The sequence below is a fragment of the Crocodylus porosus genome, unplaced genomic scaffold, assembly GCF_001723895.1.
Source record: "Crocodylus porosus isolate Cpor-Errol unplaced genomic scaffold, CroPor_comp1, whole genome shotgun sequence".
NCBI classification, from domain to species: domain Eukaryota; kingdom Metazoa; phylum Chordata; order Crocodylia; family Crocodylidae; genus Crocodylus; species Crocodylus porosus.
The window spans coordinates 36,650,490-36,665,390 of NW_017728911.1; the positions used below are offsets into that span (position 1 = coordinate 36,650,490).

Consider the following 14,901-nt stretch of genomic DNA (forward strand, 5'->3'; position numbering starts at 1 on the left):
AAGATAGTCCGAGGTCCAGCAGCATTTAAGGAATTCCAACAATCCCCGGGTTGCTGCTGGCAAGAATATTCTGTACACCTGCTTGGAGAAATACTTGCATTGATTTTTATCCTTAGGAGTTTGAGGGGAGTAGTGGGAGAAGGGAGATGTGAAGGGCTTGACAGGCTCATTTCAATCTGCTTCGCTATTAGCATTCAGGGTTGTTTTTTTTAACTCTTCTTTCAAGATCCATCAGCTGCGGACCCTTGTCATGACTGCAACACTCGTTAGCTAGAAATGATGCAACTGAAAGTACTTTGCAAGGTTTTCCTCCTAGTTTTCATTGCTTACTGCACTGGTTAGCTTTACCCCTTCATGATGCACCAGGGATTGAAGGCAAGAAACCACTGGGGAAGATATTACTGTGGTAGTGAGGAAAGCACAAGTCAGAATGGCTCATTTGTTAATCATTTATACAGCAGCTGCACAGAGGGTGATAAAGTAATATTATGGGTTGTGTTATAACGAATGATATCCGAGGCACAAGGAGTCGAGGGAAATCTGTACACATGTGTGTGTCTGCTGAGTTGACTTCCTTGCTAAGTTCATTTCACTGTAAAACAAGCAGTAAATTAAATGTCCATGCTCCAATATTATTAATGATTGGCAGCATTTGAGAGCACAGGGAAATGTGGTGACTCAGCCAGGGTCAACCAGCAGGACCAGCATTGCCAAATGTACAAGCCAACAGCCAGGCTCCTCTGGTGAGAATTTCAGAAGCCCTCAGTGATAGCCAGGGCAAGAGTTAATCCTTGCAACGCATTTTCAGTGCGACATTTCTGCCCAAAGGGCTTCACAGCTATATGAAACTCCATTCACAGGGCCAGCAGCTGAAGGATCTGCAAGGCTCCAAACAACATAAAGCAATAAAAGGGAAGAGACTCTCTTCTTAAGGGGAATGGATTTAAGTTAAGGACCAAGTCTCCAGAGGCCCTGCCCCTGTCATCAATGACAAGGGGACCTAAAGGAAGGATGCTGAGCCTGGCAAAAGGCCCCTTGTGCCATTAATGACAAGCAGTGGGTGACAGAAGGAAGTGTCACTAGCATGTGCTTTTATACCTGTTGCTGCCTGCATGGGAAGGGTGTTAGTGCAGGGGCAGGGCAGCCGCAAGGAAGCATCTACTCCAGCCCTGTTGGAAACAGTCCATCAAGAGGATGGAAAAGTGTCTGTGTTGCTTGCTGTCACCGGGACACCATACTGCTGTGGGAAAGGGATATCCAGGAGGCTGAGCGCATCCCACGGGTCTATCTTCACAGCAAATCAGCATGCCTCCACCAGTGGCAACAAGCAAGATGGAGTGAGGGCACATGGCCCATCTTATGGACCTACTGCCCCATGTGGAAGCACATGGGAGGATAGAAAGCATCTCAGGGCTGGGCCAGGCTCTCAACTGAAAACCACTCCCCCACACCTTCTGGTTTTTGCACACATACCAATGCACCTTCATCTTTTGTATCTCTCTCTTCTGGCCCTCTATCAGTATCCTAAGTCTCAAAGAAGCCCAGAGAAGTTCAAAGTCTACAGCATAAAACTGGCTTGGGTCCATTTTATTGCAATACAGGCTGACTGAGGGGAGAGGAGGACAAGAGATCCTGACTCGTGAGGTGAAGAACACCGCATGCCCTTACCCCTGCCACTACCACAGTCCAGTCCAAGGAGAAGGTGCAGAAGTTTGCAACACGGCTTCCTGTTCCATAATGCTAAGAAAGCTCTCCTACACAACGCAGTCCACATCACTGCCAAAGCAGCACAGAAGTAAAGCCTATATTGGTGAAGGGATGTGCATGTGGACTCACACCAGAGCTAAAGCCTTATCTTGGACCCACACCAAAGCTTATGCTGGGGCAATGGTGTGACCTCTGCTTGGGTGCCAGTGTCTATACTGGGATGACACACATGGTGTAGCTATTCTTTGAGTAACTTGGTTTTCTTAGTCAGAATCCACATAGACACTGCCCATGGCAGACCCTGGAAGTGTCCTTTCCAAGGGATGGAGAGTCCCCCGAGAAGAGCCAGCATGTTCCAGCCAGAGCAAGCTAACAACTCAGAGCAGCAGGTGGGGAAAACCCAACTTTCCTCCACTGATACTTCACTATTCATTTTTTCCTTCCTTTCAGCCACAGCTCACATACATCAGATGAACCAGCATCCAGTGCTGGGACAGACACCCAGTACTACCAGTGCTTTCAGGACCAGTCACTTGCTTTCTGGCCACGTACAGCATCTCTCTCCCCCCAGCCCCTTCCCAGTCCTCAAAGGCCATTGCCTTAGAGCAAGCACTGTGACCAGCCTGCCATTCAGCACGGGAAAGCCGCTCCCCAATATCCGTCACCAGCCACGTGGCTAGTTCCAAGGGGTACAACTGGCTTTGTGTCACGAGACTCGCTGAGCAAGTTCAGTCCCAGCGAGCAGGCAATGGTTTGTAGGACCCAAAAAGATGAGGGCTCAGGATAACACAGGGCTCGTCTATGAGGCCAATGTCCTGTCCAGGAGCCCCAGGAACCCAAGCACCTCCTCAGCCAGAGAGTCCAAATTGCTACTCTGTGCTGGAGAACCCCTATCTGAACGGGCCCTCTCCTAAGGACATATCTGGGCCAGCACAGTAATGTCCAAGAAGATGTTATTAACTATAGCACCTCAGAGCCCTAACCCTGGACCAGGACACCCTTATACCCTTCTGAGCCTATGCCCTTCCTGAACAGCTTCCTACCTTCCCTGCTTGCTGATCTTTCCCTGTACAGCTTCTCTCCATCTCTGCCCCCATTCTACCCTGTCTGCAAGGTTTATAGCAGCCACCTGGGTGGCTCCATCCCAGCTGGGGCAGATGAGGAGACTCTTCATTAATCCTTTCCAAGTTGTTACTGTGGGATGCGGGGATCTTATCGCATGGCCTCTACCTCCAGAAACTTGAAATCTGAGGGCCTGTTTACACTGCAGTGACTGCACCCCCCAAACCATGGCCGAGTGTTCAGCTAGGGCAACTGCTGGCAGTACAGCTGCAATGGCAAGGAGTTCAGCACTGGCTAACCACCTGTGCACTTACCCAGCAAGCTTCGCAGACTACACTGACTCCAGGTACAGCTGGCTGGACTTAAGCTAACTGCAGGATAGATATGCCCTTTGTAGGACTCCTTCACCTGTAAGCCTGCAGAGCCCCAGGAGCTGAGCACTGCTCCTGCCTGTGCACCTTCAACAGCACTTACTGACCTTTCAGCTGGAGTCCTGAATCCGACTAACCCTTTGCACTCTGGGTTATGGCTATGTTACACTGATTTTCCATGCACAATTGCACAGAGCAGTTTTTTGGAGACCCAGCTCCTGTACAACCCCATTTGTATAATCTCTTCCAGGAAACGTGCATATAAATTAGCTTAGGGTCTCTCTTCTAGGAAATGTGGACCTCTGGGTTGTTGGCCCAGAGGTGCCTGTTCAGAAAAAATCTGACCTAAGGATCGCCAGTGGCTTGAAACCAGAAAGAAGCAAATTGCTTGTTTTCTTCGGAGACCAGACAGAGGGCCTTCACAGCCTTGTGCAAGACAAGGGCGCAACATGCTCATGTCCTGTGAGCTGCCCAGCTGGTCCTGGCTGCATGATTTGATGTCAGGCTTTCTCTCTTCCTATCTCTAGGGAGAGTTTCTGAAATATCAAAGGAGGTTTTATGAAAAGAAGAGATGGAAAAAGGTAGGCTAAATAGTAGACTACACAGCTGACATCATCCAAATGACTAGCACAGTAGAAACTGGTTGACTGGCCAATTCCTCAAAACAGCTGCAAGATGGTCACCTAGAAAGATGATTTAACAGCAGACAATTGCAGGCCTCTAGTAAAATTAGGGAAAGTTGCTGACTGTAATTTCAAAGGGACTTTAAACCATCATCCATTACAAATCCAGATATCACCTGCAGGTGTGGTTTTTGTATCCTACAGCAAAATGCAAACCTGTGTACGCAAACCTCTGTCCTGCTCCATTTGAGCTGGTTTCCTCTGTTTGTTTGGTACTGGGTACCTGAGGTTGGGCAGCAACCATCTGGGCACCCAATAGCATGTACATCCACTTCAGCCACTCATTGGAATGGAGCCCCCGTAACCATTATTGCTTTTCCCCCTATAATATTCAGTATGGTCAGGAATGAATTCCCATCAGTTTCAATCAGGGGGTTAAAGCCAACATTTTTTTTAAAAAAACAGCTTATTCTTCTGGAGGATTTTCCCCATGCTTTTTCTTTTGGAAGCATCACTGCTCCTTGGGCTGTAATGCAGTGCTAACAGCACACAGAATATATTTCTCCTCCTGGATAAATAATTGATCATGCTGCATGTTACAATTACTTCAGGAGTGGACAGAGCTTATAAGGAGATGATGAATCTTTCACGTTTCAAAAGGGATTTATTTAATGTAAAGCTGCCGTAACTCATGTTCCCACCTTGCTCCCTCCCCACGCAGCAACCGGCACTAATTTAAAGGCAAAGAGACAGATTTATTTGCAATCAAATGGACCATTCTGGCAGCAACTAATAATACTCAGGAAGAATGAATGCAGTATTCTTGGGCAGAAGAAAGTCCATTGACAGGAACCTCAGTAATGATCTGTTAAACCAGTGATTCTCAACCAGGGTGCTATGGCACCCAGAGGTGCCTGAGATCTTTTCAAGGGTGCTATGTAGCACTGTTAGGTTCACAAACATGATTCACAGAAAAAACCAAGAGATTTCAAATAGGAATCCATAGTGTTAAAAACTGCCCTGTTGTGGTCTTTCTGAGTTCTTTGCAACATAAGAATTGCTTTGGTATTTTTCTGTAGTAAAAAAAACCCAGTGAAAATGGAACTGGAAATTTCCAAGGCGGGGGCTTGAGTCTATTGAGGTGCTAATGCCTCAAATCTACTGAGGGGTGCTTTGAGTCTAAAAAGGTTGAGAACCACTATGTTAAACTGTCCCAGCCCAAAATAATGGGGAGAACAGGAATGGGGAAAAGAACTTCTAGGCCAGGCTGGCTCCTACAAACCTGACACGGTGAGTCTGGCTTCCCGGCTGAATTTCACATTCGCAATATTTGTAGCAACACAGTGAAAAATCCCACTGTCTTCAGCTCTCAGCCCAGTGATCTGCAGGACTCCCTTTGGAAGCAGCGTGTACCTAAAGGGCACAAAAAAGCAAAGCATTTGCTAAATGAACATGGCTGGAGAGCAGAGGTGTATATCCAGGGTGACTTCGGGCTTCTGACAGTACGGATTCCCAGCACCCCGTGTCTGGGAGTACACAGAGGTGCCACCCAAACCAAGCTCACCCCAACTCAAGGATCTCAGGTCTAGGAACACAAAGACTGTTTCTTTCAGAGACAGGATCTTTGACTTTCCAAAGAACCTTTGACAGCAGTCAAACCCCTCAGTCAAAGTTTTATCTAAGATACTAGGCAATCAGGACTCATAGTAGAGATGATCTCTTTTATTAGACCAACAGGATTTTTGCAAAAAAGTTTCTTCAATTGCAAAAATTTTGTTGGTCTAATAAAAGATATCATCTGTACTTCGAGTCCTGATTGCCTTTTCCTCTAGACCAGTACGGCTACAACCTGGATACCTGACATATAAGATACTAAGATTTTCTCTGGGCCAATGTCCCTTTAGCAGGAGTTTCTCTTCAAAAAGCCAGTGTTCCAGGGGATGATATGCATCAAAGGTAACACAGCAGCACTTTGTGGCAGCCTCAGCAGTGCATTTGGCTGGACATGTGGGACAAGACAAGTCAACCTCAGAAGAAAACATCTCAGAGATGGAACCACCCCATGGAGAAAAGAGTTGAGGACTTTTTCCACACTGAACACTGCCCTGTCTGCACCAGGGATCCTTTCCTTGCCTTTGTTAATATTGTTTTTCAACTTACTAGAGTTGGACAACAGAACACATGAGAAATTCCAGAGTTTATTGCTCAAAGAACAAAAGAAGCCTGCTACTGTCCACACAAATGAACCTCAATAGGAGTCTGCTGCTAATATGTGCTGCCTGATGGCACTGATTGGCTTCATGGAGATACAAAACATTATCTCACCAGCGATTAATTATCCGTGCTGGACTCAGTCTGGAATGCACTGTACTGTTGGCAATGTTTACTGGCAAACTGTAGTGGTATCGCCTCCCCTGGGCCCTGCCAATAATGCTTTTTCAGTCTTATTAGAACTTTATGGAGTTGGGTCTGTGTGAACCTCACATCGTCTCCCAATGCCAGAGGTCATTAGCACACTTTTTTGTTGCCATTTATTCTTATTTTACCATTGTTAAAATAGGTTAATGGTAGAGTTTTTAGGAAGAGGTTTGAAATTTCTGGCATTTTCAGTCATCTCTAGAACTTTAAGTGAACAGGCTTTAATAATATATATATACTGTATTATGATAGGTTGCTTAGCATCTTTTTTTTTACAGCCATATCTTTAAATTGGCTGGCAGTAGAACATTACACTCTGATGAGTTAATCTAGTTCCATCTGGAAGCTAGAGAATATCTTTTTCTAGATCAGCATATGGTTAAGTATCTGTAACCTGCTCTCTATGCCGGGTTCTGAAAGCTTGGCTGAGTATCTCAGACAGCATGAGAGCAATCAGTTTTATATGTACTGAAGTTGATTGCAATCTCCCTGGGACTTTAAAATGTTCTTTGTTTTGGATGAATTATACCACCAGAAGCCTTCATTTTTGTTAACAATCTGCCCACAGCATTAGAAGATTCAATTCCAAAGCTATTATTCTGTCTTCAAAGCCTCAAAACGTAAGACTCAGCATACACATTTATAAACAATTTATACACAGAAATGCACCAACCATGATTAATGTAGAAATCCAATTCAGTTACAGAGGAAGCAGCTCTCTTCACCCTCTCTCTTGGGTGTCAGAGATTAATCTACAGAGCTCATGATAGAAACCTTCTCTATTCCCACAGGAAGCAGAATCTGTTCAGACTCCAGATGCTCAGGACAGGTAGGAGGAACCTAATCTAACTCCTTGCCAGGAGATAGTTCTGCCTTATCCAAGGAGGAGCAAAGGGCAAGCAGTGGAAAACGTGTTGGGTGATCACAGGGCTGGAATCTGCAGCTGTTCCTTTTCAGCCTCAGTTGTAAGGGGGGGGGCGATGATCTTGTTCAACTCCTTACCATACCGTACACATGGGCACATCCTCAAGCCCCCAACACTGGGCATACACTTTGACCCTAGCCTGCAGCAATCTTTGTCACTCCAATCTTTGGCATCTCTGGAGCAAAGGTGCACACAGCTCTCCTCCTGTAATTCCCATAGCTGGAGATAGACTATCCTTCATGGCTGTAGGAAGCAGGAGTAGGGACAGTGGCCTCAAACTGCAGCAGTGGAAATTTAAGTTGGAGATTAAGAAACAATTTCTCACTCAGAGGGTGGTTCACTACCCAGAGAGGTTGTGAAATCTCCATCCTTGGAAATTTTCAAGAGCAGGTTAGACAGACATGTGGCTGGAGTGGTTTAGTCAGGGATGATCCTGCCCTGAGCAAGGGGCTGGACTAGATGACCTCGTGAAGTCCCTTCCAGCCCTACTTTCCTATGATCCTATGACTTGTTCCAGTTTCAACACTTTCATTTTAATGAATGTACTTTCAAGGCTCAGGTCTGCAGCCTTTACTCACCCTAACTGGTATTTACCTAGACCACAGAGTCCCACTGGGCCATACTGCTGGCTAGCCAGGACCTCTACGCAGCTCCTTGTGTAATTCTCAACATGAGCCAAGCCTGTAGTTGCCTAAGAAAAAGACTTGATAACACAAGGAAAAGCAAAATCTGATGGCTGCAGTTTTATTCCTCAGTCGGTCTCTTGGGTGCTTCTAATGTAAGTTCATGGAGAAGCTGAAAAGGTCGACCATTGTTTCAGTTCTTCTGCATCTTGCTTTATCCTCTCAAGCACCAAGCTTCCTTTTGACATATTGAGACCAGGGGCCTTCAGAGAAAAAAATCTCTCCTGATTCCTCATTGCATCTCTTCCTCCTAAGCAGACAGCGAATTGTGAAGAAGGTGTGCTAGGATCCACGCTCTCCAGGAAGTCTTGTTTAGGGGCTGATCAGAAGCAGCCATGGCTGTCATAGGCTGCAGATAGCATGTCATTCCTTTCCTGTTACGTGCCCTCCCATCTGCCCCCTCATTTTCTGCCAAATCTTGGAAGATCAAACTGTTTCCTAAGCAAAGGGAGGGACCTGTCAAAAAAAGAATTAAGGAGGGGGGATTTCAGGGTTATGAGGGAGGAGGGGAAATGAGTTTGGTTGTTTTTTTAAAGGCTGGTTGAATAGGAAAACTAAATAGGTTTTAGGAGGAGGATCCCTCTGTTCTTCTCATTATTGACAAGGCACCGTATCAAAAGGGAGCTCAGAGACTTCTGATGAGGTTAGACTTGAACTCCTCAAAGGGCCTCCTAGCACCAGGCTGCTGCTCACATAACTTGTCCCTTTGACTTTGGCTCAGCAGCAAAAGGCAAATTCACACCCCTTGAGCCAAAGCAAAGATGGGACAGGACATGCAGCGTGGGCTGGTCAGTCAGGTCCTGCACGGAACCTGATGGAGGGCTCCTAGCACAGGAAAATCAACCTGCAGTGAGGGTTGCATTGAATCTCTCCTCTACCAGAGAGCCCTGAAGAAAAATCAGTGTCAGCTGGGAAAAGGCTGAAACAGTGTGGCCATGGGATGCATTAATTCAACACATCTCTAAGCCTAAAGGATTCTATGGAGCCTATAAGATATATTACAGCTGTCTTTTCATGACAGAAGGACAGTGACTTCCATGGAGCCAGGCAGGAGAGAGACCTTTCCATCTCACTGGGCTTACAAGAATGAATTTGGCTGACCTGGAATAGGTTATCCAGAGACATGGTGGAATCTCCATCTTTGGAGGTTTTTAAGAACCAGCTCAACAAAGCCTTGGCTGGGATGATCTAGTTGGGGCTGTTTCTGCTTTGAGCAGGGGGCTGGACTAGATGTGACCCCCTGAGGTTCCTTCCAAACCTCATTTTCTATGATGCTGTGACCTGTTTCCAACATGTGTGTGGTGTGTGGGTGCAGAGAGAAACTGCACGTGGTAAGTCATCTGTGTGCCTCTTACCTTTTGTTATCTGTACTGATGGGGACACGATTCTTTTGCCACAAGATTACAGGCTCCGGTAACCCATGGATCTGACACTGGAACCGTGCGATGCCTCCTTCTTCCACAACTGCATTCTGTGGGTGAATGTGGAAGTCGGACATAGCTGAAAGAGAAGGGAAAAAACAGGGGCAGGTGAGATCCAGACTAAGAAACAGCACTGCCAACAAAGGTTGCAGTGACCTTGGTGACCGGGCTATCAATGACTTCAGCACCCAGGAGTCAACAATTAGGTGGGGTGATGCAACGAAGTTGCCAAAAATACAGCTGGAGCTTGCTTGATCCCACCTGAATATGTACCCGCTCCCTTGGGATAAAGAAGCAGCAGTGCTTAGAAGCTGTGCATTCGCATGCCTAAATCTTACTTAAACTGAAAGGAGAAACATCTCCACTCAGCAATGAAGCTTGCAAGTGCCTCTGTTATCATAGCATCGAGAAGGATGCTGCAACGCTGCAGTAGCATTCACTGACAGTCTATACTACTGATTTCAGTGGGTTTTGGATCAGGCCTAATAGTAGAAAAGAAGCATCTTGTTCCTAGGCTCTTTTCATTCCACTGCTGCGAGGACCTTTCAAGCCCACCACCCACAGCCATCCTTGTTGTGTATATGGCTTCACTATGGCATTAACTCAGTTGTTATTTCTGCATTGGAAAGGCTTACAGAACAAGCTGGAAGAACTTTTCCTGGGAGTTGATTCTGAACCTCTGCTTGACACAGGCAGCCTCAGCTCATTTCCAGTTCCTGCTTTCCAGCACCACAAAAGGATCGATTACAACCACAGTAAAGTAAGGCTTGGAATGATAGAAACAGGTCCCAACATTGCTAGTGATCCATCCTCAACTCCCAGTGCTAGTTTTAGTGCCTATTTGCCCCATGCCCCGATAGCAGCAGAAGCCTCCTATTCAGTACTATACAAGTAACAAACCTATTGCAGACACCCAACAACCTAATGATAACAGGCCAAATTTTGCCTTGAGTAGCCCTGACTGAGACCAAGGAAGTGTAGAAGAGTGAGTTGCCTCAATCAGACAAGAATTCACTCAGCAGTCACTCCAGGGAGTCCTGGCTGGGAGTCCAGAGAAGCCCCCAGGACACTGCAACAGCACAGTCAAAACACCAGCAACAGGTCTTCCTTGATGGTGCTAGCACTGCAAGACCCAGCACCTCTGTCATTTCAATCACCAGACCATAAAGCTGATGCCGTTAAGCCTGAGCTTTGTCTGGCCTTCCTGTCTGCCTGCCAAGCAAAAATTACATATAAAGGGAATGCTGCTTCTGAGGGGCCCTTTAAGCAAGCTAATGGGTAAACACTTCTACTGAGCATCCCAAGCTCCTGGCACAATGCTGTATCTTATAGCATGATGTGGTCATCCAGAAAAGGATCCAATGCAGATTCATTCATAAGATGTTACCATGCTCCACAGGAATGGAGAGAAGGCCAGGACATGGTGAGAGGGGGCATGTGCACATCAAGGAATCCAGTGGTAGCATTACAGGGAACCAGGGACACTGCTGCAGAGAGCAAGTTTAACAAACAGTAGTGGGTTTCTGTCTTGTGGTCACTGCTGTGGACAAGGTCCACATCACCTCCAGCACCACTAAAGTGGAAAGTAAGAAGTGAAAACCATCATCTCCCACTTCCACATCACCTCTCCATAACCAGACACCTGCATCTTCCTGCACTGCTCATTTTTGCTCCTTGTAGAACCGAATCACCACAGACCCCACTTCTGCGGGGCACTGTACACCCCCAATCTGCCCCTGAGCATCCAGCAGGCCTGATATTACCAGAAAGCACTCAGGACCTCTCTGGGTTAGCCCCCACATGCCCACAATACATATGGCTGCCTTGGCTTCTCATTCCAGCCAGCTGGTAGGAAAGGACAAATTGCAAAGCATTCAGGGAAGGAGAAGAAAAACCATCCCGATTCAGCATGCACTAATAGCAATAATCATTGTGTGCAAAGTGCCTGGCATGCTGTTAGCAAGACATAAATAATACAGTAATTATTACTATTAATTAATTGGAAGGTGCTGCTTGTTGACTCCACAATAACCATATCCCGGGCTAATAAACAGCCCAGCACTTATTTAGCTCATGATTCATTTTCAGTACCACACGCACAGGAAAATCCCTCAACTTACCAGACAAGATGAGATTCAAGAACCACCCTTCTGCCCTCTAATTCTGCCTTCCCAGCCCTAAGAAAGACTTCTCTCCCTCCTTAAAACAGCCTCTTGCCTCTTTTTGCAGGTGGCATGGAGTAAAAAAGGTGCCTCGGCTAGGAAACAAGCTAGGGAGACATCAGGGTGGCTTCATCACTCATTGCAGATTCCCGTTGGACTCAGGCAGCTGGGAGCCTGCTATTAGCATTCATGCATTAAATATGGGCTGCATTAACCCACTCCCTATCAGCAGCCTCGACTTTCTCGTCACGCATTTGTTCAGCTGATTGCATGACACCAAGGAGCAAAGCCCCGGCGAAGGGTGGGGAAGGTTGAGCTTAGATCTTGCTCTCTGGCACTAAGCATTTCATTAATAACCATTTTGCTTCAAGTGCGAGTGGATTTCACCTGCCAGATGGCCTTTGAGAGATAGCTCAAACACCCAAACCACCATTCCCTGCTCCCAGCAGCTCACCGCATGGCTCGTACACCCTGATTACAGCCGGCCTCTGTGTAATGTGAAACCCACTGGGCAGGGAGCTTGGCCTCCAACAGCAGTGCCATGCGCTCTGCTTCCAATACAGAGAGGGCAGCAGGCAACCGACCTTCTCCAACTTGGAAGGAAACTGGTTTGCTCCCCACATGAACAAGGGCAGGGCACCCGATGGCTAAGGCAAATGGGAACGGAGGGATCACTGGAAAACCTACCAGCTTGGGGAAGAATACCAGGAGAGGGCCTAGCTCCAAGCCCCGTGGAAATAAGGGCCATCAGGGCTAAGTCAAGGCAGTGCCACCTCCAAAATGGGGGTGAGGTATAATGGCGGGTGGCCTGGGGATCCCTTGCTTCAGCAGAAACCCAGAGACAAGTATCTTCTCTCAGGGGGTTCCCTGGCTTTGCTCTGGTTAACATCCCTTCCCTAGGTGTCAGCCCAAGTGAGAGACAATAAAACCATCCTTCAGCCATGCCTGGAAAAGTGGTGCCTTTCTCTGATATTTTCATACTGTTCAAATGACTGACGTTTCCCTAAATTAGGGTCTCCCAGTCGGTAAGTGCAAAATCCGGCCCTGAGGCTAAAAGAAACCAAGATACCCAGGCTGCAGCAGAGGAAACTGAGGTTGGAGATTAGGAGGAGCTTTCTGACTGAGGGTGGTAAGGCGCTGCAACAGCCTGCCCAGAGAGGTGGTAGAATCTGGAAATGTTCAAGAGGGGGTTGGACAGACACTTTGGCTGGGGTGGTTTAGTCGGGGATGATTCTCCCTTGAGCAGGGGGCTGGAATAGATGACCTCAGAAGGTCCCTTCCAGCCCGACTTTCCTATGATCTAGGACTTCATTTTTCGTATTAGTTGTATGATGGAAGGGCTGAATTGGGGATCAGGAACACATGCTGTACAGATACTTAGAAAGAAGACAGCCCACTACCTCAAAAAGCTTTACAATCCCGATAGGCCACCAGCCACCAAAAGAAGAGTACTCTAAATCTGATGTGAGTACCCAAAACCTGATAGCTGGGCACCAGGCACTAAGGTATGAGCACTGTATAATCAATACCCCTGGACTAGCCACTGGGGAACCATGAGTTATCAGGAACTGCACAAAGTTAAATAATACAGCAAAATACTCCCAAATCCAAATGCCTGGGCCAAGCTTCCTTGTGGATGGGAAATTTTTCCATGCTGTAGGGATGACTGTGGACAGCAAAGTGTGAATGAAAACAGCTGTAGGTAGAAAAATGCATGCTCGTTTCTTTATTTCATTAATATCATCTCTTAAAGTTAAAATTGCAGTGATAACCTCTACTCTTAAAGACACTAGTATTAATATTTCCTATGAATAAAACATGAGAAGCTATAAATTATTCAGTTAGCAGGATGTTAAGTAAAATATTACTCTTCAACGACCCTATAACGTGGCTTTGAAGCATGGTTTTATGTTAAATGCCTAGGAAACACCATGACCCTTGCCAAGACAGCTGGTGTCCCAAAGCTGCATTAAAAATTAATGTGTTGATCTGCAAAATGTGATTTTTAAAGCAGGTTTGCAACTTTGTTTACCATTAAAAGACAAAGGTTTCACTGGAGCTTGTCTAACTAGCAGCTGAGTTAACTGTGAAGAATCACTGGAACATGGTTTCCTACCTGGAAATAAATCACAAAGGGGAGAGAGTTGGAAAACTGATGGCTTGATGGCCACCAATCAAGGGAAGAAAATCTCTGTTGCTACCCATAGGATGCTCCATGCTTCCCACCTGCCTGTACCTACCTCAGACACTTGAGCTCTAGCTTTCTTTTCTCTTTTACCAGGAACCACCCAAGCTTTCATGATCAGAGGGGCTTAATTGCTTAAACATACACTAGGAACAGGGCTGCCCAAACTTCACAGCACCAATGGTGGCACTGGCCTTTTGCCAGGAGCCTGAGGGAAGGATCTAATTTGTATGCAAATGTACGTAATTATTTTTTTTAAATAAATGCATGCAACCAGAATATTCGCTTGGGCTCTTAATCTCCCCACGCAGGGAGAACCTGTCTAATGGATCTGCGTTGTCGAACTCCATCTGTCTGTCCAGCCTCCCCAGGACAACCATCGGAGGAAGAGCGGATGAATGGGACTTGCTGCCTGGTTTCGTTAATCTGCACTGAGAATGTGTGTGCATGGGTTTATTTCCTGCTAAGGTCTCCTATGGCTCAGCTCCCTGTGGGGTATGAAAGGCAGCATTCAGTGAGGAGGATCCACATTAAGACCGTAGTGCACTGGAATGTCCCAGCCCAGCCTACTGCACACCCATGTCCCAACACAGCACGTATAGACAGATGTGGAGTCCTCCCCTCCCAGGGAAATACACCACCATAGGCAGAGTCAGGTCTAAAACCTGAGGTGATGTCTCTCTCTCCAGAACATGGCCGTGATGCGAAAGGTCTCAGGGCTGCTACCAGACACTAGGGCCCGGTCACTCCCACAACTAGGTGCATCTACATGAGACGTTTACTGCGCGTTAGCCTAATAAAACTACACAGTAAGGCTGTGCGAAGCTTCAGGTGCCTATTCAATTGGGAGGAGATTTGGCCCAATTCAGTGGCCAAATCTCCAAATCCAAATCAAATCAGGGGACCAATTTAAAGGTCCAAATTGATTTGAAGCTCTCTGAATCGATTCAGAAAAGATTTGGAGAGCTTTGATGATTTGGGCAGTCCCTGCCCACTGCAGCAGGCAGCTGGAGCTGAACTCAGAACTGGTAAGTAAGGGGCAGGGGAGGGAGGGCTGGAGAAGGGGAGAGGGGACCATGGTGGGAGCCCTGCCAGGCCCCATCCCCTGCCTGCTCCCCCAGCCTCCCTGAGCACCTCAACCCCCACCCACTCCCCCAGCCCTCCCATGGCTGCCCCGCCCACCACAGCTCCAGGCCCTTTAAAAAAAAGCCCCAATTCACTGGGGGCTGCCCGGTGGGGGGGGCAATTCCCACTGCCTCACACTGAGTAGGGGGCTCTGCCACAAGCCCCCATGACCTCTGACCACTCTCCCAGCCCCACCACGGCTGCCCTGCCAGCCCCAGC

The 14,901-nt window shown here is 47.1% G+C and overlaps 1 protein-coding gene across 1 annotated transcript in view; it reads right to left on the reverse strand.

The window, feature by feature from the left end:
- Nucleotides 1-14,901, reverse strand: part of IGDCC3 (immunoglobulin superfamily DCC subclass member 3) — a 174,140-nt gene that overhangs the window by 66,118 nt on the left and 93,121 nt on the right. The window contains exons 3-4 of the mRNA XM_019533826.1: nt 9,145-9,289; nt 5,046-5,176 (exon numbers count right to left, since the gene is read on the reverse strand). Of these exons, the coding sequence (XP_019389371.1) occupies nt 5,046-5,176; nt 9,145-9,289 (276 nt within the window). The remainder of the gene's footprint in view (nt 1-5,045; nt 5,177-9,144; nt 9,290-14,901) is intronic.